General features: G+C 40.7%; 1 protein-coding gene across 2 annotated transcripts; it reads left to right on the forward strand.

Annotated features, from left to right (window-relative positions):
* Positions 1 to 9,349: 9,349 nt before the first annotated feature.
* On the forward strand, positions 9,350 to 19,254 carry SLC2A3 (solute carrier family 2 member 3). 2 transcript variants are annotated; one of them, XM_043968223.1, is made up of 10 exons: positions 9,350 to 9,706; positions 12,041 to 12,133; positions 12,650 to 12,810; positions 13,630 to 13,870; positions 14,611 to 14,773; positions 15,026 to 15,213; positions 17,353 to 17,457; positions 17,851 to 17,952; positions 18,043 to 18,246; positions 18,659 to 19,254. In XM_043968223.1, the coding sequence occupies exons 1-10, from the start codon at positions 9,692 to 9,694 to the stop codon at positions 18,890 to 18,892; spliced, it is 1,506 nt and encodes a 501-aa protein (XP_043824158.1). In that variant the 5' UTR covers positions 9,350 to 9,691; the 3' UTR covers positions 18,893 to 19,254. The 2 variants fall into 2 exon arrangements, with proteins under 2 accessions (XP_043824158.1, XP_043824159.1); XM_043968224.1 differs by lacking the exon at positions 12,041 to 12,133.
* The last annotated feature ends 2,139 nt before the right edge of the window (positions 19,255 to 21,393 follow it).

The following is a 21,393-nucleotide window of genomic DNA, read 5'->3' on the forward strand; positions in this document are numbered from 1 at the left end:
ACAAACAAAAACAAAGGGAACAGCTAGGTAGTGCAGTGGATAAAGTACCAGCCCTGGATTCAGAAGGACCTGAGTTCAAATGCAACCTCAGACACTTGACACTAGCTGTGTGACCCTGGGCAAGTCACTTAACCCTCACTGCCCCGAAAAAACAAAACAAAACAAAATGAATGCCACACAGATTGACATGTACCTAGTTATATAAATCAATATTTATATGTTGGATAAAGTACAAAGTTGGATAATAATTACAGTCTGAAATTCAGTAGGAGGATGGCAGGATCATTTTGAGTTTGCAATTTTCAGCAATTGCAGTGTGCTATTGCAAAATCCATCATCTCACAGCGAAACTATATGTCTGGAAATTATAAAACATAATAGTCTCAGAAGAAATAAGATTATAAATAATCCAGAGGACAATGGAAAGATACATATTGGGTATATACAGTAGGTAGTACATTAAGGATGTGACCACTTAAGAAGTTGTGTAAAGGACAGTATGGAGCATGATCAAAAAAGGAGAGTAGATGACAATAGAGAGACAACAACAGATGGACAGCATGAGGGGGATATTGGAATCCTTCAGATAAAAACAGAGCAGGCTTTTTAACATTGAGTAGATGGTCTATAGATAAGAATCAGACAGACTTAGAAAACATGCAAAGGTGACAGCTTATTTCCGGTACTAAAGTGATTATTAATTTCTACTTTCATTCTTATCCTATGGCAATAACTACACATTGCAACACCACTCCCAAGGACAAACTTGTTGGATATGCTAGCATTTAAGTGTACTTAGTCTCCCTCTGTAATGGGCAACAGGGAGTGGAAATGGAAATCAGACTTGGAATACTCGAAGATCCTGTACTCTTCAGGGAAAGCACTTGTGAAAAATCACTAGGAAGTTCTTACCATCAAAGTCCTTGGAACTGTCAAATGATTCAGCATGGGAAATGGATATGTAGAAATCTGTAGAAATGACATTAAAGAAGCTGCTTGGACCTTTCCCTCTGACTTGTAGGTCAAACTTCTTATATGTGTTGCCTCCCTCATTAGAACAGGAGTGATTTAAGAGCAGGGAATGCCTCTGTTTTTCTTTGGGAATCCCTGGCACTGTGTTCTGTGTTCTGCATTTGTCATTCATTCATTCATTCAGTCAGTCATTCATTCAGTCATTCATTCAGTCAGTCAGTCAGTCATAGATGTGGTCAAAACAGGTAAGTACTATTAGTTTCATAACAATGTCATAGAATGATAGCACCAGAAGGGACTTAGGTCACCTATATCTTATTTTATAAATTAAATAACTGATACCAGAGTGGTAAAAATGACTTGCTCAAACCCTAGGATGTCTAGATGTGTACAAAGTAAGAATTGAGTTTGGGGGCAGCTAGGTGGCCCAGTGGATAGAGCATAGGCCCTGGAGTCGGGAGTACCTGAGTTCAAATCCAGCCTCAGACACTTAACACTTACTAGCTGTGTGACCCTGGGCAAGTCACTTAACCCCAATTGCCTCACTAAAAAAGGAAAGAAAGAAAGAAAGAAAGAAAGAAAGAAAGAAAGAAAGAAAGAAAGAAAGAAAGAAAGAAAGAAAGAAAGAAAGAAAGAAAGAAAGAAAGAAACTTTATTGATATCTTTTGTTTTTACTTTACCAAGAGGTGGAGGTGAGGAAGGAGAATATTTCAGGCATGATTCACAACCAGTTCAAAAGCATGGAGGTGGGTGGGAGATAGAATATTATGTATAGGGATCAGCATGAAGGTCAGTTGTGTTGGAAACAGAGTGCCTGAAGGAAAAGTATAATCATCCTGGAAAAACAGGTCAGAGCCAAAGTGTGAAGATTTTTAAGTGCCAAAGGAGCAGGTTTTCTGTTTGTTTTCTAAAGTAGAAGCTACCAAAGCTTGTTAAACAGGGCAGTGACCCAGTCAGACTTGTGCTTTAGGAATGTCAATTGGATGATTGGGCTGCAGAAGAGAGAGAGACTGCATTCAGAGACACCAAATAGGAGACTACTGCAATACTTTAGGCATGAGATGATAAAGATATGGACTGGGGTGATTGTGCTGGAAGTAAAGAGACCAGAAAGATGAAGACATATGGAGTTAGGATTGACAAGACTTGTGGACTGATCGACTATGTTGGGCAAATTGGGGTTGGGAAGATGAGTGAGGGTAGGTAACAAGTTGAGGATGGCTTACATCTAGGCTGTGAACCTTGGTCCCTGGAATAATGGTGGTGTTGCTCCACAGAAAGAAGGAAAGCAAAAAACCAAAACAAACAAACAAACAAAAAAACCCCAGTTCTCTTCCTCCCTCACCCCTACCCCAACTATTAGCTTGCTTTTCCTGGCCAACTAAATCCGGCCCTATGTCCTCACTGGAAGATCCAGTGCAAAGAGCCCTATGGAATAACACAATTACTTTTGTGGGGATGAAGGGAAGGCAAACCAGTTTAGGTAGGAGATTCAATGTTTTTAGAATTTGGACGCCTGCATTTCTTAACCCTTCGGGCTTCATTTATTTATTGCTTTCTGAACAAAAGGCATACTCTACCTGACAAAGAATAATTTTTTTTTTTAAAAGCAAACACAATAAAACCCATCTCACAGATACAACATTATTGTAAAATAAAGAGTTGCTGACCTTCGCTAGGTCCTCACTCAGGTGCCCTTGAATATCTTACACATTGCTCTGTGTCGTGGTGATGGAGATGTGGGAGGGAGAACTTTATACTCAGGAGAATGGTATGTCACATTGTGCAACCTCTGGGAGCCTCCCTTTCTTTGTAAATTGGTGAAAGTAATACATACTTCACAGAATTATGTGGAAGAACAAATGAAATGATGTGTTCGGTCAGTAAAACATTGTTATATTTGCTCTCATTATTGAGCCGGGACAAGGAAATCCACAATTCAGAGGAAATCCAGAATGGAGAGATATGGAGGTGGAATTGACAAGATTTGGCAACTGATTGGCTATATTGAGGGTAGAGGGAGCATGAGAGAGAGTGAAAAGTTGAGGATGACTTCTAGGCTGCGAACCTTGGTGACTGGAAGCATTGAGTATGCTTCACAGAAAGAGAGAAGGCAAAGCAACACAAGTCCAACCCTCTTCTCCCCTCACCCCTACGCCAACTATTAGCTTGCTCTTCCTGGCCAACTAAATATAGCCCTATGTCCTCACTGGAATTTCCAGTGCAAAGAGCCCCACAGAATAACACAATTATCCTTGTGTGGACAAAGGGTAGGCAAACCAGTTTAGGTGGGAGATTGAGTGTTTTTAGAATTTGGACGCCTGCATTTCTTCACCCTTAGGGCTTCATTTACTTATTGCTTTCTGAATAAAAGGCACACTCTACCTGACAAAGAAGAATTTTTTTAAAAAAGCAAACACTTAATAAAAACTATCTCACAGATGCAGCATTATTTTAAAATAATAAATTGTTGACCTTAGCTAGGTGCACTTGAATACCTTACACATTGATATGGAGATGGAGATGGAAATGGAGATGTAGTAGAGAGAACTTTAGAATCAAGAGAAACTTGGATTGGTATGTCTTGTGCTTTCTCTTGTGAGATTTAAAATTGGATATACGAGCAATAAATTGTTGATAATACCTACCTCACAGAGTTATCTGGAGGATCAAATGAAATGATATGTAAAGTCTGTAAAACAATGTTATGTAAATTTCTTTGCTCTTATTATTGACCCAGGCCAAGGAAATCCCGAATTCTTCATATCTTTATTAGTGTTGACATGTGTATATGATAACTATGTGTCATATCTGAAAGCACCGGTTGTCCAAATGGCTGATTAATCTCCCTTCCAAGCAGCATAGGACTCAGGATGGAATAAGGAAAGATTCGCCATGTTGAAGTTATTTTAAGTTGTTTTTAATAGTTATGAGATTGGTATTAATTGTCATTATTCTCATTCATTCCCATATCTTTCCATACCCTCTAAACAGGTTTTTAGGATTTGTTTCTGTTGAGACAGCTGACCTGAGATAGGTTTGCCAAGAAGACAAAGTTTTAATGGGTTTGTTTTGGACTAGAGATATTATTAGTAAACCATTAAGCTCCAATGTCTTCTCTTCTCCTTGCTAATTTTTTTCAGCACTCTGCCCTCAAATGTTTAGAATCAGAAAGACAAAAATCTGGTTCCCAAAAGTTTCATATCTGGTGTGATTAGAAGTGGAGGATGAAGATGGAAGAGACTTTTCCATCTTTCTGGTGATATTTGTGGCTGAAAAAAAGAAGCCTCTCTAAAATTGCTCTTCCATCAGATGGGAGCTGAAAGGGAAAAGATATAACAGTAAGACAGAGAAACAGGAATAGACGCAGCGGACCTACCCTTCTTTGTTTCTCCCAGGTCCTCTCCTGCCTGTAATATCCTCCACTCCCTCACTCCTAAAGTAGTGTTTCTAAACTAAAGGGGAAACTAGGTCCTAGGTCCTAGAAGGTTCCACTGGGTATGTCACATTTCAATCCTCTGTCCACAGTTCCCTCCGAGGTGGCTAGCTAAGTAAGTTGTGCAGTGAACGGAATGCTGGACATGGAGTCAGGAAGTCCTGAGTTTCAATCCAGTCTCAGAAACTCTCTATGTGACTCTGGGCAAGTCATTTAGCCTTTGACTCAGTTTCCTTATCTGTAAAATTAGCATTATGATAGCGCCTACCTCCCAGGGTGGTTATGAGGATAATATTTGTAAAGTGCTTCATAAACCCTAAAGATTTATATAAATTCTACTTCCTCCTTGGATGGTTTTCATTTCCTTCACAGGAAAGTGTGACTTTTATTTTTTTGTCCATTAAATTTTGTCATCTAGAGTATACATTTCAGCAAACACATATCTTTCTGTTCCTGTAGAAATTGAAAGAGATCATTTTATCACAATGTTTATGAAAGATGTAGGGAAAGTCTGTCTACTTTTGCATGCCAATGTATAGTTTCTGGGACCTTCCTCTTTGTTACTGAAAGTTGAAAAGTCAAATTCTGGGGCTTTTCCCCCTAGAAAATACACTGATTTATTTAAAACTTCCTGCCTTGTCACCAGAAGAGTTTTAATTGTTGTGCCTTCTGTCTTACTAGTTGGTAGGTGGAGATAGTCTCTTTTGCAAATAATGACTTACACTATTGCTCTAAAGATCAAGAAATTTTTTTTAAGTTGATATCTATTAAGTTTCAGAATACCCTTGAAAAATGATCTTTACTATAAAGCTACAACATTATACACATAGACAAAACCTTGTTACATGAGCACTGGGCTTAGCATGGCTAAGGGAAAAAGAATAACTCATACTGACCAACAAGGGAATAGTGAATGAATGAATGAATGAATGAGCATGCATAAAGTGCTTACTATATATGCCCTAAGTCTAGAAGTATCAGTTTAAACTAAGTATCACTAACCAAAATTTTGCAGAGGACTCCCCTCCAGTCTATTGCCTATAAAATGTCTGACTCCGGGTCCTGCTTGAGAGGCATGGGAAGGAAGTGTTCCCTTTAGGGATACCCCACCTCCCAACACCATAGGTACAAATTCTTTATTTCATTCATTCATTCATCTATTTATTTTTTATTTTTAAAGTATTTTATTATTCTCCAGTCACATGTCAAATTCAGTGTTAAGCTAGATCTATGCCATAGCCCCATTAGAAAACTCCACATACTGCCCCTTCAGATGTATCCTTCCTTCTCTTTAATTTAATCATTTCGACATGGGCTCTCTATCTTCTTCTTCTTCTTCGGCAAATGGGGCTAAGTGTCTTGCCCAGGATCACACAGCTAGTAAATGTTAGGTGTCTGAGGTTGGATTTGAACTCAGGCCCTCCTGACTCCAGGGCCAGTGCTCTATCCACTACTCCACCTAGCTGCCCCGGGCTCTCTATTTTCTCTATCAGTTAGAAGCTTCAGTAGCCTCCTTTCCAATACTTTCCTTCTCCTTCCCCAGCTTTCCCTTTTGTCTTTGCCATTTGTTCTTTATCTTCTCTTTTTACACCTTCAGTTTCCCTTATCTTAGTAACCATCTCTGGTTACTTTACCTGTCTTTCCAGAAATTCAAAACTCTTGGTAAGATTTTGGTCTTCTAGCAAAAGTCATCTGTCTTCCTGTACAAATAAGGGGAAAGTGGGGCGGTGGGGGGGGGAGGACCTCAGTTATCTATTTATTTTTTTGGTGGGGCAATGAGGGTTAAGTGACTTGCCCAGGGTAATTGTCAAGTGTCTGAGGCTGGATTTGAACTCAGGTCTTCCGGAATCCAGGGTTGGTGCTTTATCCACTGCGCCATCTAGCTGCCCCAATTTGTTTATTTTTGAAGACCAGGAGGGAAAAGAATGTAAGAACTTGGGAAGGTATCTACAAGTAAACAGTAGTGGAAATGGGATTAGAATTGGGCAATTTTTAGGTAGTCAGTTGGATACACGTTAACTTAGTATGTTTGGGGAGGGTTAGCTGGGCACATATTATCTGAGCATCTTGTCTTTCACAAGGGCTAAGACAAAACTGGCCTTCTCCTTTGTTATGGGGAAGTGAATAAATTGTGGTTACAAATGTTGGTAATGTCCGCTTCTTTAAGAAGAGGAAGTTACTGTGGGACTGGGTAATTAGGGATATCAGAATAAAGTCCTCACCCTACAATCCTACACCTTTTTAGGGGCTTACTGACCTTTCATCTGAGTTTGACCTGAGGCAGAGTAAAGTGGGAAAGCACAAATAAGTTTGTGGGTAGTGGGATGGAATGAAGATCTGCCTTCTGAGTCAAAGTTGCCTCCCTCTTCATCTGACTTGAGGGAAAGGGGAGTTTTAGGAATCAGAATATTGGGACTTTGCCATGGAACACAATGACAGGTAGTGTTGTTCTAGCTAAGGATTCATCTGCCATTATCTGTTGTATCACCAGACAGTATATATAACTCTGATACTAAAGGATGACAGTCCACCTAGTTTTGGAATATTCATGCCCAGAATCTTTGCTGGGGTATTTCTCTCTTCTTTCTCCTTAGGATTTACCCTAGTTTTCTTCATCACCTCTTTTTACTAGATGGTGTTGTATTGTGCAGATATTCTAATCTATTCCAATGGAAAGGTCTACAAAAACTAAAAGATGAAAGTACTATAGACAAAATCAAACCACCTTGGTGATGTCAAAGCATTTTTAGAGACTTTCTTCTGTGATCATAAAATTACCAAACATTTATTGAATAACTTTTATGGGTAAGACAGTGCTAGGTCCTGCACGTAGAGGTAGAGAACAGAGATATAAAGGACTTGATTCCTGCCATTAAAAAAAAAGAGAGAGAGAGAAAGAGAGCAAGGAGGAGGAATTAGAGAGAATTCCCTGCAGGCAGGACAGGAGGGGAAGGGATGATGAAGGGCACGGGAGAAATAGCATAAACAAGTCAATGGGGATCATGGGGGAAAGTGATAAGGTTGGAGAAGTAGTTTGGGGCCAGATAGTAGGAAACCTCCATTAAGGAGTTTCGGTACATAAAGATAAGCAAGCCATTGTCTCTCCAGAAAAAGAAAAAAAAATGAGGTAATCTAGAATATTTAGGAGGGGAAGACTCCAGATTTCCTACGGTCCAAGGAGGGCAACAATTCAAACAAGCCGGATTACATTTTTTTTACCCTCACTCCCAATTCCAATGGTCATTCGAAAAGTATCTAATGCTAATGAAAGTTCACTTTTACATAGACTTTGCAATTTAAACTTTCCTCATAACAATTCAAAAATTCCTTCCTTTTTAATTTAAATTATTTTTAATTTTTTTTTCATTCAACACCCCTTCCCTCCCACCTCTTTCCTTCATTAAAAAGAAAAGGCTTTTGTTCCAAACCTGTATTGCAAAACAAATTCCCCGGGTAGCCAAGGTCTACACCCCCCCCCCCCCTTCCCTGGCCAATGTGTCTCAGTCAACACTCTGAATCCATCATCTCTTCATCTGGAAGTAGGCACCTAAGTTTTAACATTTTTTAAAGCTAACCATAATGTTTTGTTTTTTGGCGGGACAATGAGGGTTAAGTGACTTGCCCAGGGTCACACAGCTAGTAAGTGGCAAGTGTCTGAGGCTGGATTTGAACTCAGGTCCTCCTGAATCCAGGGTCAGTGCTCTATCCACTGCACCACCTAGCTGCCCCCATAGTAATGTTATTGTAAAAACTTTCTGACTAGTCTACTCACTTTACTCTGCATCAATTCATACAAGTCTTCTCCTTATAGCATAAAAGTCTTTCATCATCATATTCATATACCATAACTTATTCTGCCATTCCCTACTTAAAGGACACCCAAGGTCCTTTCTTTTCTAAACTCATTCTTCAACTAACAAGCATATATTTTGAATTGTATTACTTTCAATTAATAAGTATGCATTTTCTATCCCCCCACTCCACCAGTGAAAATAAAAAACAATCTTGTAAACATATATATATGTAAATGTATATATAAACGAATTATCCATGTCTAAAAAATGTATGTCTCATTCTGCATATTGCAGCTGTCGGGTCTGGTGGGTAACATAGTTTATCATCAGACCTCTGGAAATCATAATTGATCATTGCATTGGTCAGTCCATCACAGTTGTTTGTCTTTACAGTGCTGTCCTTAATGTCCTCCTGGCTCTTCTTAATTTGGCTCTGTATTGGATCGTACAAATCATAGGCCATGATTTGCTCAGTCATTCTCTGATTAATGACACCCCTTTAGTTTCTAGTTCTTTGCCAGTACAGAAACAGCTATTATTTTTTAACATGAGTTCTTTTTAAAAATAAACTTTATTGATATCTTTTTTTAACTTTGCCTATATTTCCCCTTGTGTCCTTTCCTGTCCCCTCCCCCCTCCCATATAACAATAAGGAATATTTTTTATATGGATCATTTTTCAAAGGTCCCTTTCAGCTATAAATATGTGATCCCAGAAATCCTATGAAGTAAATATTCTAAGTATCATTCTGCTCATTTTACAGATGGGCAAACTTAAGCAAGCTCCCAAAGATTAGGTGATTTGCCCCAAATCACAAAGATAAATGAGGCAGACAGGAATTTGAACCAAGCCCTTCTGATTGACTGTTCAGCAGCCTTTCCACTATAAAGCCCTTCTTTCTTCTTAAGGCACTGTTAAGCCTTGCTTCTCAGCAGTCACTTTCTGTGTAAAATGGCTTTCCTTGCCTTACAACAGTCTGAGGTGGGCGCTAGAGCCAAAAGAATTTGCCCTCCCTCCTGCCTTTTCTGAGAATATGAACGTCTATGAAACAGAGAAGTTGCTGCTTTTTGAGAGGGGGTGGGGGTGGGGGTGGGGATAAGAGGGCGGGGATGGGAAGGATGTGGCTTAAAGAGGTGGGGGAGGGAGTTATCGCTTTGCTCGGTGGGGGCTCGGAGGGAGGTGGTGACTTGAGGTCACTGAATTCCGAGAGGTCACAAGATTATCCTTGGGATGGGAAAGACTGGTCATCCCCACACTGGCCCCACCCCTTCACAAAATTATAAATAGTTGGCTAGCAAAGGACCCCCCCCATCCCCAGATGCTCTTCCAGTGAAGTGAAGGTGGAGGACGGAGGTTTGCCCTCTGGGGCCGAAGACAGCCTGCGTGCGCCTGGGAGAGACAGCCTCTTAGGCTTTTCAGGAGGGGAGGCTTCTGGCTCCGGCTCCCCCGGTTTCCTTACTAGGGATTTGCAAAGAATTCGGCTGGAGCCATGTCATCAGCCAAGGTAAGGATCGTGATATTCCCCTATTCTTGTGTTTTCTTCTTCCATGAGGATGAAGTCGGAGTGTGATGGGGAGCTGAAGGCTGGGGCGAGGGGAGAATGATACCTACTGGCATATGACGCCCCGACTCATGCTGTGCCTTTTTATGAGCCTTAAAAAAAAAAACACAAACCTTCCCTCCTCCTGCCCTGGTGTACATCTCTTTGCTTTCCTCGGGATGGTAGCTTAGAGCATTTCTGCTGCTCCAACCTGTTATCTTGCGGGGAGCGGGCTCCGCTGTTACTGCCCTTCATTCGCTGCCTTTCCCTACTGGAAGACCTGTCACTGGGCCAGGCAGGGATGATGCCTAGGTAGGGAATGAGCGGGGCGGGGGGGGGGGAGGGGATGGATGAAGGAAAGCCGGATCATGTGTTTTGGGTTAGATTTTCCTAACCTAGCCTGGAGTGTGTTCCCGGATGACAAGCAGTCTGAATGTCATACTTGGCCGGTTGGCTCTTGGAAGCTGTCATTCTTGTAGGGAATAGCCTCCTATTCCTCTAATCATAGCTCCCTAGAGCTTCTGGAAAACTTCATTTGGAAAAACAAATTTCCAGCTGTTCCCTACTCAGCTAGAAGGAACCGAGAAACCGTAAAACACCTTAGCAATCAAATGTGTTGAGTGATCTATAGGAAGGATTGGGGGGCGGTGGGTAGTATTATAGCTTGATGTTGAAGGAAAGAAGGAAGGAGCGTATGAAACGTGAGGAAAAGAAAACATAGCTATTAACAGAAAAAAGTAGTATCCTTCCCCAGGGTCACTCCCTCTTTTGAGGACTCGGGTGGGGTGTCTCTGCCAAGGTCACCCCTCCCTGTTCTTGCCCCTGGCTACTTCTGCTGAAGGTGGAGGGAACTGGAGATAAGAACCCTTGAGGCAAAGGGCGGGGAGAGTTCTGGTTCTAGTTCCTGGGAAAGGATAAGGAATTGGTTATACCGAGGTGGAGACTAATATTTATTATTATTATTATTATTATTATTATTATTATTATTATTATTATTATTATTATTATTATTATTATTATTAAGATGTAGGCTTTCCCCAGGAAATGCGTGTCGAGTTTACTGGGTTGGGAGTTGAGTGTGTGGTCTCTCATTGCCCTGTGACGAAAAGCAGGACGATGGGGGAGGAGGCTCGATTTCAGATAGGAGGCAAGGAGACAACATAAGGGAATCATTCTGCTAGGTGTCTCGTCTTAGGGACAGCTAGAGCAGGCAAGGCTCTTGGGAATCTTGAAATGATGAGCCCACAGGATTTAGAGAGCTGTGCTTCTCCAGCAACCCCAGTTCTTGCTATTTCTCCTCATGTCCCCTTGTCTTTAACCAAGATCAGATTCCTAAATGATTAAAAGTCTGCTTTAATACTATTCCTTGACTGAGGAATTCCTTGATACTTTAATACTGTGATGCTTTAATACTATTCCTTGACCCATCCCCCTCAAATTTCCCATTCTCCCCCACACACACACTTTCGGGGGAGAAAAAAAGAAACTGGTTTACTAGTTCTTCCATTCCCTAAACCTTGCTCTTCCCCAGTGACATACTATGCATTCCCAATTCATATTTTCCAGTGTAACTTCAAGCCTGCTCGTAGTAGGCTCTTAATAAATGGTGATTGATTCAACTTGCCCCTCACTATACTGTCTTCACTTTGCCCATCTGCCAACATACTCTTAGAACACTCTTTTCCAAATTGCTTTTCTTTCTCCCCTGGGGCAATGAGGGTTAAGTGGCTTGTCCAGGGTCACACAGCTAGTAAGTGGCAAGTGTCTGAGGCTGGATTTGAACTCAGGTCCTCCTGAATCCAGGACCCATGCTTTATCCACTGTGCCACCTAGCTGCCCCCAAAATTGCTTTCTATAACCGATTCCATCTAGAATCAACAAGTTTTGATTTTGCGAAGTGCTGGGGATACAGCTTTGTATATATGGAGGGGCATACATAGAGACATACAAAGTCCCCTTAGAATGGAAGGCACTACTAGTAGTTTGGGAGGTTTGAGAAAGGAGCAGAATCTTAAGGAAGCCAGGGATTCTTGGGAATGAATAGGAGAGTGGTACACTGGGGGCCTGAGGGACAATCAGACAATTCCAAGGCTAGTAATGGAGGTTTTGTAGTAAGAATAGCCAGTGTGACTTCCTGGCGAAGAGGAATGTATAAGAAAATTTAGAAGTATAGGAAGGGGCCCGGTGGTGGAGAACTTTAATACAGTTTTATAGGCCTGCCTCTCTTCACCTTGATTCCCAGAGAGGGAAAATAATTCAGGTAGTGTTGTAAAATATTTTTGTTTCTTTTCCCCCCAGGTCACCTGCCCCCTCCTCTTTTCTGTTAGTATAGCTGCTATAGGCTCTTTTCAGTTTGGCTACAACACTGGCGTCATTAATGCTCCCGAGGAGGTAAGAACCCAGGCATCCAGTAAATAGAAATAATGGAGAAGTCAATCAATAGATCCCCATTCCCTCCCTAACTTCAGGGTTCCTCAGAATTGGGGGGGGGGGACACAAGACCTCAGATTCACAGTGGGGAAGGAGGAAGAACAATCTTTTCATATAGTTCTTGCTGAGTCATTTGGACCAAAATAAAATTACTCATTTGCTTTAACTTTAGACAGCAGCGATGAATTCTTACTCTATGGTGAATCACCACCATATCCTTCAGCCAGTAGGGAAGAAAAAGGATTTATAGTAGCTCTCCACTGCTGCCACCTTCTGAAAATCTATATAGACTGAAAATCTGGAGCACAGGAAACAAGACTGGGGGTCCTAGTCCCAGCTTTGCTTCCAGCATTTTTTTTAAACCCTATGTCTTTGGGAAAATAATTTAGGTTTTGCCACCCATTAAAACAGGAAAATTACCCCCACTTGTTATAGCTATATGTAATCTGTTCCACCCTTCCTTGGTTTCTTTTACAGATCATTAAGGAATTTCTTAATTCCACTTTGAATGACAGGAGTGGTAAGCCAACCTCTGAGTTTCTACTCACCTCCCTGTGGTCCTTGGCTGTGGCCATCTTCTCAGTAGGTGGCATGATTGGCTCTTTCTCTGTTGGACTCTTCGTCAACCGATTTGGCAGGTATTACTCAAAGCTGGTCCAGAAAGAATGGATGAAGGGATTGCTGAGACAAAAGAACTAACCTAGTATTAGAGCAAAACATGTGGATTAAGGATAGAAAGCAAATCTGAAAAGGAACAAGCATTAGGCTTGACCACAATTAAGCCTCATTGACTTAACTCTAGAGAATAGTTATCTTCACTAACATTTATCACTTCATTTCAGTTTTCCAATAACCCTTTGAAGTAAATTTTGAAGTTAAATTCGTTTAACCCATTTTCTCAAATGAGGAAATCTGAGTCTCAACTTACATGATTTACCAAAGTCACAAGTATTAGAGACAAGATTTGTACCCAAATATCTCCTAACTCCACATGTAACTGCACTGTAAACCATAGCTTTCATCTGGGGCTCCATCTAAGTCCTCTTCATTATCTCTCAAAGCAATATTTGGTAATATCTTATTTTCTTTGCTTTTGCCAAATATGGCTTATGATTTAAGATTAGGCAGAAGATATAATGTTATATCAGTTGCCATCATAGACTTAGACAGTAATATGACCTACAAAACAAGCTACTTAAGCAGAGGGAGAAACAGAAGGACCCAGTTTACAAATTGGAAGAGGAATTCTTTTTAAAAACCATAATCATTCTATGATTGCCCAGTCTTTGGCCTAGTCTTACTAACAGGGAAGTGAAGGAATAAGGACAAAAGAATCAAAACACAGGAAATATATGGAGGAGGAAAACTAAGTGAATTAGAAAACAGTACAGATAGGAGAGAAAGCAAAATAAAGGACTAGAGAAACTATACCTAAAATTATCTCCTTCCTTCAACAGGCGCAACTCCATGCTCATCGTCAATTCACTAGCACTTATTGGAGGTGCCCTCTTGGGCTTCGCAAAGTCTGCCAAGTCGGTAGAGATGCTGATCCTGGGCCGTTTGGTCATTGGCCTCTTCTGTGGACTTTGTACTGGCTTTGTGCCCATGTATATTGGAGAGGTGTCCCCAACTAGCCTTCGTGGAGCCTTTGGCACCCTGAACCAGCTGGGCATTGTTGTGGGGATCCTCATTGCCCAGGTATTCCTTATGTTATCATTTTCACTGGGTGAAAGTGGGTAGGGGGAGGTAGAGGGGACCTTATTTTTACCTTTTCAGTTATGTGGCAGACAGGACCAGAGGCACTGAGAAAAACCAGTGTACCTCAAATAACTAAGAATAACTGGTTTTGCTTCATTCTTTTTTGAGTTTTTTTTTGCGGGGCAAAGAGGTTAAGTGACTTGCCCAGGGTCACACAGCTAGTAAGTGTCAAGTGTCTGAGGCTGGATTTGAATTCAGGTACTCCTGAATCCAGGGCTGGTGCTCTATCCACTGTGCCACCTAGCTGCCCCCCCTTCATTCTTGATACTAAGAAGGCCTAATGAGTTTATTCCATTCTTTTTTTTTTTTAAGTGATTTAAGGGGCAGCTAGGTGGCGCAGTAGATAGAGCTCTGGCCCTGGAGTCAGGAGGATCTGAGTTCAAATGTGACCTCAGACATTTGACACTTAGCTGTGTGACCCTGGGCAAGTCACTTAACCCCAATTGCCTCACCAAAAATAAAAATAAAAAAGTGATTTAAGATCGTGAGGGAAAATAGCTAATGAAGGTAGAGATTTTAAAAAATAGATTGTGCCCTTCACTGTAGGTTTTTAAATAAGTAAACTGTAACTGTTCAATTTCACCAGAAAACATTTGAGAGCTTGGCTCTTTCTTTGAATGTGCACTTTAAGAGGTTCCTTGTGGCATTTAACTTATTAGTTCATTTATTTTGATCTTTAGATCTTTGGACTAAAATCCATCATGGGAACTGAGAGTCTCTGGCCATTGTTATTAGGCTTTACTGTCATCCCTGCAGTTCTGCAATGTATAACCCTTCCTATGTGCCCTGAAAGCCCCAGATTCCTGCTTATTAATAAGATGGAAGAAGAACAGGCCCGAAAGAGTAAGTACTAAGTAATATCTTTGAGGTAATAACACTGGCAATCTGCATGCGTGACCCCAGGTTGTTTACCTCCTACCTTCCCTAGAGTGTAGTTTCTTTTAATTATATGTTTTGGGGGGATCCCAACTTAGTGACATTCCTAAAGCATGAGAAGATGGAATTGAGCCAAAACTTGATCTTGATATTTCTGGTCTCTTCCCAGTCTGTCCTTTAGGGGAAATAAACTAATTTATCCCCTCTTCCTGTTCCCAGTTCTTGAGAAGTTATGGGGCACTGAAGACGTAGGACAGGATATCCAGGAGATGAAGAGTGAGAGTGCTAAAATGGCACAAGAAAAGAAACCAACTGTGCTGGAACTCTTTAGGTCACCAAATTATCGTCAACCTATTATCATTGCCATCATGCTCCAGCTCTCTCAACAGCTCTCTGGAATTAATGCTGTGAGTGTCTAAATCCATTAATTACTTAATTAGTGTCATGGGTTTTCTGGTTCATTACTTCTTTGTATTAATAGTAATGGTAATAATTGATAGTGACTATAGGTAGTATCCCCAATTTATAGATGAGGAAACCAAGTTGCAGGATAAATGACCCACCCACTCACTTCCTGGTGCTAGGTTTATCAGGGATCCACTGTGGCTCCCATTTTGTCTGGCCATTTCCAGTATGAAAAAAAAGATCCATGAGTAGTTAGTGGAGCATGGAGGAAGGACCCTTCCTGTGGTAGGCCTCAGTTGGGGGTGGGGGCAGGGCATGACAGGGCACTTTTAAGCTGAGTACCCCAGGGCAGGGAAAGAAGAGAAGATAAGTGGACTTTTAAAAATAGGTTATGTATGTGTTGACTCACCTTCTCCAGGGTTTGGTGGGGAGGGAGGAAGGTAGAGAATTTGGAACTCAAAAGTTTTAAAAATGGTTGCTGGGGGGGGCAGCTAGGTGGTGCAATGGACGGAGCACCCACCAGCCCTGGAGTCAGGAGGACCTGAGTTCAAATCCAGCCTCAGACACTTGACATTTACTAGCTGTGTGACCCTGGGCAAGTCGCTTAACCCCAATTGCCTCACCAAAAAAAAATAAATGGTTGCTAAAAAGAGTTTTTAGATTAACTGAGGGAAAACAAAGTGCTAAAGAAAAAAATGAATAAAAATTTTAAAAATTAAAAATACAATCAAGTTTTGAGGACCAGAAGGGAAACTCAGCCAGGGTACTTAACTGATAATGACATTGTAATTATTTAAAACTTTTTTGTTTAATTGTCTTTGTAATTGCCTTAAATTTTTTCATAAGTCACTTCCTCTTGGCAAATCACTTCCTCTGAACTCATCTCCCTTCCTTTTTTTTTTTTTTTTTTTTTTAGTGAGGCAATTGGGGTTAAGTGACTTGCCCAGGGTCACACAGCTAGTAAGTGTTAAGTGTCTGAGGCCGGATTTGAACTCAGGTACTCCTGACTCCAGGGCCGGTGGTGCTCTATCCACTGCAGCACCTAGCTGCCCCATCTCCCTTCCTTTTTTAACAAAGAAAAGTCATTAAACAAAACCACCCCTGCAACTGAGGGCATTCACTTGTGTTTCTATTGAATTGAGGAAAGTGTGCTTCATTGTTCTCCAAGACCAAGACTGAGATTTACAATTCATGAGCACTGCTTTTCAATGCTTTTATTTAGATTATTCTCATTGTCTATATTCAATAAATTCTTTTTCTCACTTCATATGAAGTTCAGGCTTATACAGTATTGTATAATAACTCTGAATCAGACTAAATAAGTGTACTTGACAAGTGGTTGTTACTACTGAATCGACCTAATGATTCTGGTCCTTACCAAAGTGCTGATGGATATTTGAGTCATTTTTATGAGGGTCACAACTTCAATTAGTCTTATGACCTTACACCTTAGAGGACAGTCACATATTTGATTATAGGAGACAATGATTGTTCCAAAGACAAAGGGTATATAACTTTGAATTCTAGTTCTGATTTCATATATATAAAATTTTATTTATATATATTTTGGTGAGGCAATTGGGTTAAGTGACTTGCCCAGGGTCACACAGCTAGTTAAGTGGCAAGTGTCTGAGGCTGGATTTGAACTCAGGTCCTCCTAAATCCAGGGTCAGTGCTCTATCCACTGCGCCATCTAGCTGCCCCCTGATTATATTCTTAATTTCATTTTTGTAACTAAGGCTAGGTTTAGGTTATTCACTTAATGGTACCTCCAATTTATTTCTTGGGATTGTTTGAAGATAAATAAACAATTGTGAAACATTTAGTCTTAAGTGGGAAAACTGCATAGAAATAAACCTATACTTGGCCAATTTGACCAAAAAAATTTTATCAGAGGGATGAAACTGAATTAAGGAAATATAGAACACTGACATTGATCAGTATGAAGACCTAGAAAAAGTCCTTTGGATTGGGGGAAGGTTGAGGGGAGAGGGGAATTGATTGTGTCAAGGAAGAACAGTCAACCTCATTGCTCCTCATCACTTGGGCCTGTGAATTTATTGCTTAGAGCTCAGTGAAATTTCCAGAGCCTGACTTCTATCTAACATGGTTGCCTCTTCCCCCCCCCCCCCCCCATTTAGGTATTCTATTATTCTACAGGAATCTTTACAGATGCTGGTGTTAAAGAGCCAATATATGCTACCATTGGTGCTGGTGTGGTTAATGTGATATTTACTGTAGTTTCGGTAAGTTGGAAATTTTTTATTTGGGGACAAGATAAAAGGAAACTTCTGGGGCAGATAGATGTTGAGGTTGGATTACATTGATCTTAGGGTCTTGTGCCGCAGTTTAAACAAGAACTGAGGCATCAATGCCTTTGGGAGATTTCAATGTTGGAAAAATGTAATGACAAAGAGGGAAGGGAAATAAAGGGGGAATATCAAAGAAAATAACTGAATGTTTAGAACCTAGACTTCGAGGTAGGGAAGATAAGAAAAAAAGCAGGGGGCTGAGCACTATTGTGCCCAGGGTGTATTGAGTTTGGGAATGCCAATAGCTCCTGACCATAGAACATATTGAGTAGCAAATGTTGCTTTTAAGAGGAAAAGCAAAGGTCTCATTTGACTTTATTCTCCCAGCTCTTTCTGGTGGAACGAGCAGGAAGGAGGACCCTTCATCTGGCAGGACTGAGTGGAATGGCCGTCTGCTCGGTTCTTATGGTTGTTGCCATGTCTTTCAAGGTGAGTGTTCTTTGTGGAGGGAGAAGGGAACACTCGGGTCGTCTTGATTATCTTGTTCTCACTCTTAGCTTCTTGATGCTCCTCATTTAGGTCTCTCATCTGTGGATGAGCTATATCTGTATTGGGGCCATCTTTGGCTTTGTGGCCTTCTTTGAAATTGGACCAGGCCCCATTCCTTGGTTCATCGTTGCTGAGCTCTTCAGCCAAGGCCCCCGCCCGGCTGCTATGGCTGTGTCTGGCTGTTCCAACTGGACCTCTAACTTCCTTGTGGGCTTGCTCTTCCCTACAGCTGCGGTAAGTGAGCTCCATCCTCATCAAATCTTACTTGAAAAACCAGTAGTAGCTCATTTAGGATTAAATGAATGAGTTGGGGCCGTCTTGAGTAAGAATAGGATACTAGATGGGTTACCCAAGCACCTCTTGGTAACTCAGAGGCCACTCTAGATTGGTTATTTGTTTTATAAAAATGAAACCAAAATATCCCCCATCTCTAAATCCCAACAGGCATTTCAGGAGAGGATTCATAAGGGGCTGCAAATTGGTACAAAGGTAGATTTGGGGGCTTAGGATTTTAGTCCTAAATCTTGGAAGGGTTCTCACTCATTCCAAAAATGAATCATGACTATTATTGTTACCCACAGAGCGGGGAGGCCTGGTTCTTATTCTGAGGATGAATTTTGACTGAACTTTTTTTTTCCTTCTTTAGAAATATATGGGATCCTACGTCTTTATTATCTTTACTTGCTTCCTCATCTTCTTCTTTTTGTTCACCTTCTTCAAAGTCCCTGAGACCAAGGGCAGAACTTTTGAGAATATTACCCAGGTCTTTGAGAACAAGAGTAAGGGTTCCCTCGGCCCCACCTTAATGGCAGAGAAAGGCCCCATTGTGGATATGAACAGCATTGATCCAGCCAAGGACACCTCATCTTCCGCCCTCTAAAATCCTACCTCCATCACACCTCCTTTTCCAGTCTCCCAATGTGGAAAAACATCTCTCTGAGGTGGGGGGCCCTCATCAGGATATCTATAACCCAGGACTGTTTCTGATTGCTGCTACTGTTTCTTTTTCACCTTACTCCATGAGCACTAAGATGAACCTAGTGTTGGAGTCAACTCAGCTTCACCGGCTTTTAAACATTTAATATCTTGGACACTGTCTACACTCTGCTAACCAGAGATCAGGTGAAATTGCCCTCATTTCTGGAGGGATTGGCTCCTTGGCACATGTGCCAACCTTTGTCACCATTTCCTTGGCTTCTAATGATGATTCATTGAGGTACCTAGGAATCAGAAGAGTGGGTGTAATAACTCTCATCCCAATAATTAGAGTTATTTCAGTAGTATGTATGAGTTAGGGGTAGGAAAAAAGGTTGGGGACCAAATAAGAGAGCCTCTTCCTCAATTTTTTTTTTTTTTACAACTACAGAGTGCATTAACTTGAGTTTTATTTATTTTCTCTGCCGGTTTTATTTCATAAATATTTATTTTTTTAGTATAAAAAGAATTGCACAAAATAATGAATTGTTGAGGGCAAAAGAGAGAAAGAAGGGAGAAAGTATAAATTTAAACAAGGGACAGGGGGAGAAATAGAAATTAATTTGGAGGAGTTGGCACAATAAGGAATAGAAGAAACAGGGAGAGATGGAGTAGTATGTTAAAGGGCATGGGAAATGGTATTTGAGATTTTCACATGACCTTTAGCAATTTCTACTCCATGAAAATTATAATAAACTTGGGAAAGAAGTCAAGCAGTGTTTTGATACCTACAAAAGCTACTGGTTTCCTTTGGAATTTTTTTTCCTTTTTTTTTTTTTTTTTTTTTTTGGTTATGCTATTTAATATTACTTGGAAACTGTAATATTATTGACATCATAGGCAGTGAAGTTGAATGCGGTTAGTGGGTTCTACCTCTGGAGAAAGATGGATTTTCTAGAAATTTCACTGAAAACTCCCTCTCACCAGATGGAATTCCTTTTATTTTATAGCTTTTTTTTTTCTTTTCTCCCCTTTAGGTGGGAAAATAGTGTTGAGGATTGTTTCTCAATACAGAAAGGCAAATTTTTCCTTGTTTTTTGTTCTTTGGGATTTTCTTAGGTTTTGGGTGTCTTTGGTTTTCCCCTATCCCCCAAATCCCAGCAGGCATTTGAGGACAGGATTTAAGGTTGTAGGGTACTAGAAATTGGTATGGAGGTATATTATGGGGCTAAGGGTTTTAGTTTTAGTGGGGGTTTTACCCTGTGCTTCTTTATTCAAGTGAAGGAAATAGTCATGGTTTCCTTGTAAATATGTGTTTTGCATCACTCCACTGGAGAAGACTTGGGTGAGGTACAGAAGGCCCACTCATACTTTACGTTTAATTTAGATAGTAACAATATATGTCTAATGTCATTGTCTCCTCCAAGGGCCAATGTGTCTTAACTGGTTCATTGATATATTATTACTGTTATGATTTATGTGTTACTACTCAATCCTTCTGGATGGGGTAATTCTGGTTCCCTGTGTATGAACAACTACTGCCTTGGCTGGATGTCATAGCCAGCCTCCCTACTACTACTATTACTACCACCCCTTGAATCTAAAGTGCCCTGAGACAGACAGAGACACACACACACACACACTCTCGCTCACTCTCCACCACCCTTGATGCTGGCTAAATTATATATTCCATTGAACTACCAATTAAAGTCCCTTGCTGAGGATGCTATGACCTTTAATGAGTTTCACCAATTGTAGATGGAATGAGAAGGAAAGATGCTCTGAGTATTTAAGAGGTTCAGGACAGAAGGCTTGATCTATAGGCAAAATGGGTATGGAGGGGAAATAAGTTTATCACTGCTGATGAAGTTGAGTTAAATCTGTGGGCTTTGCTCTTTTAGAAACTTTGAGGGATTGTCCTCGGTGCTTAACTCCTCCTGACCCACCTTGCCTGTGGACAGTATTTAGTTCTCAATTCTCAAATTTTTTTCTGGTCATTGGGGGGGGGGATATATGTGTGTATGTATATACATGTATGTGTACATATATGTGTATGTGTATACATGTATGTGTACATATATGTATGTAGTTGGTGATTAAAGAAAACTTCCTCTCTGGTTCTACCCAATTCCACTCTAGATCCCCAGGTAGAATTAGGGTCTGGGAATTGGCAATAGAGTTTAACAGTTTCTCCCTCCCTTCATAGCCACATTGTAAATATTTTCAAATGTATTTTCTATGCCTATTACTGTTACTGTGGTTCTGTTTTTAAATAAACATTTTATTGTAAATATGGTATCATGATCTCTTTGTGTATTACTTGAGGATTTATGTACCCTTTTTTTGGCAATGCAATCAGGGTTAAGTGACTTGGCCAGGGTCACACAGCTAGTAAGTGTGAAGTGTCTGAAGCTGGATTTGAACTTGGTCCTCTTGACTCAGGCCCAGTGTTCTATCCATATTACC

Source organism: Dromiciops gliroides, chromosome 5 (genome assembly GCF_019393635.1).
Source record: "Dromiciops gliroides isolate mDroGli1 chromosome 5, mDroGli1.pri, whole genome shotgun sequence".
Taxonomy (NCBI): domain Eukaryota; kingdom Metazoa; phylum Chordata; class Mammalia; order Microbiotheria; family Microbiotheriidae; genus Dromiciops; species Dromiciops gliroides.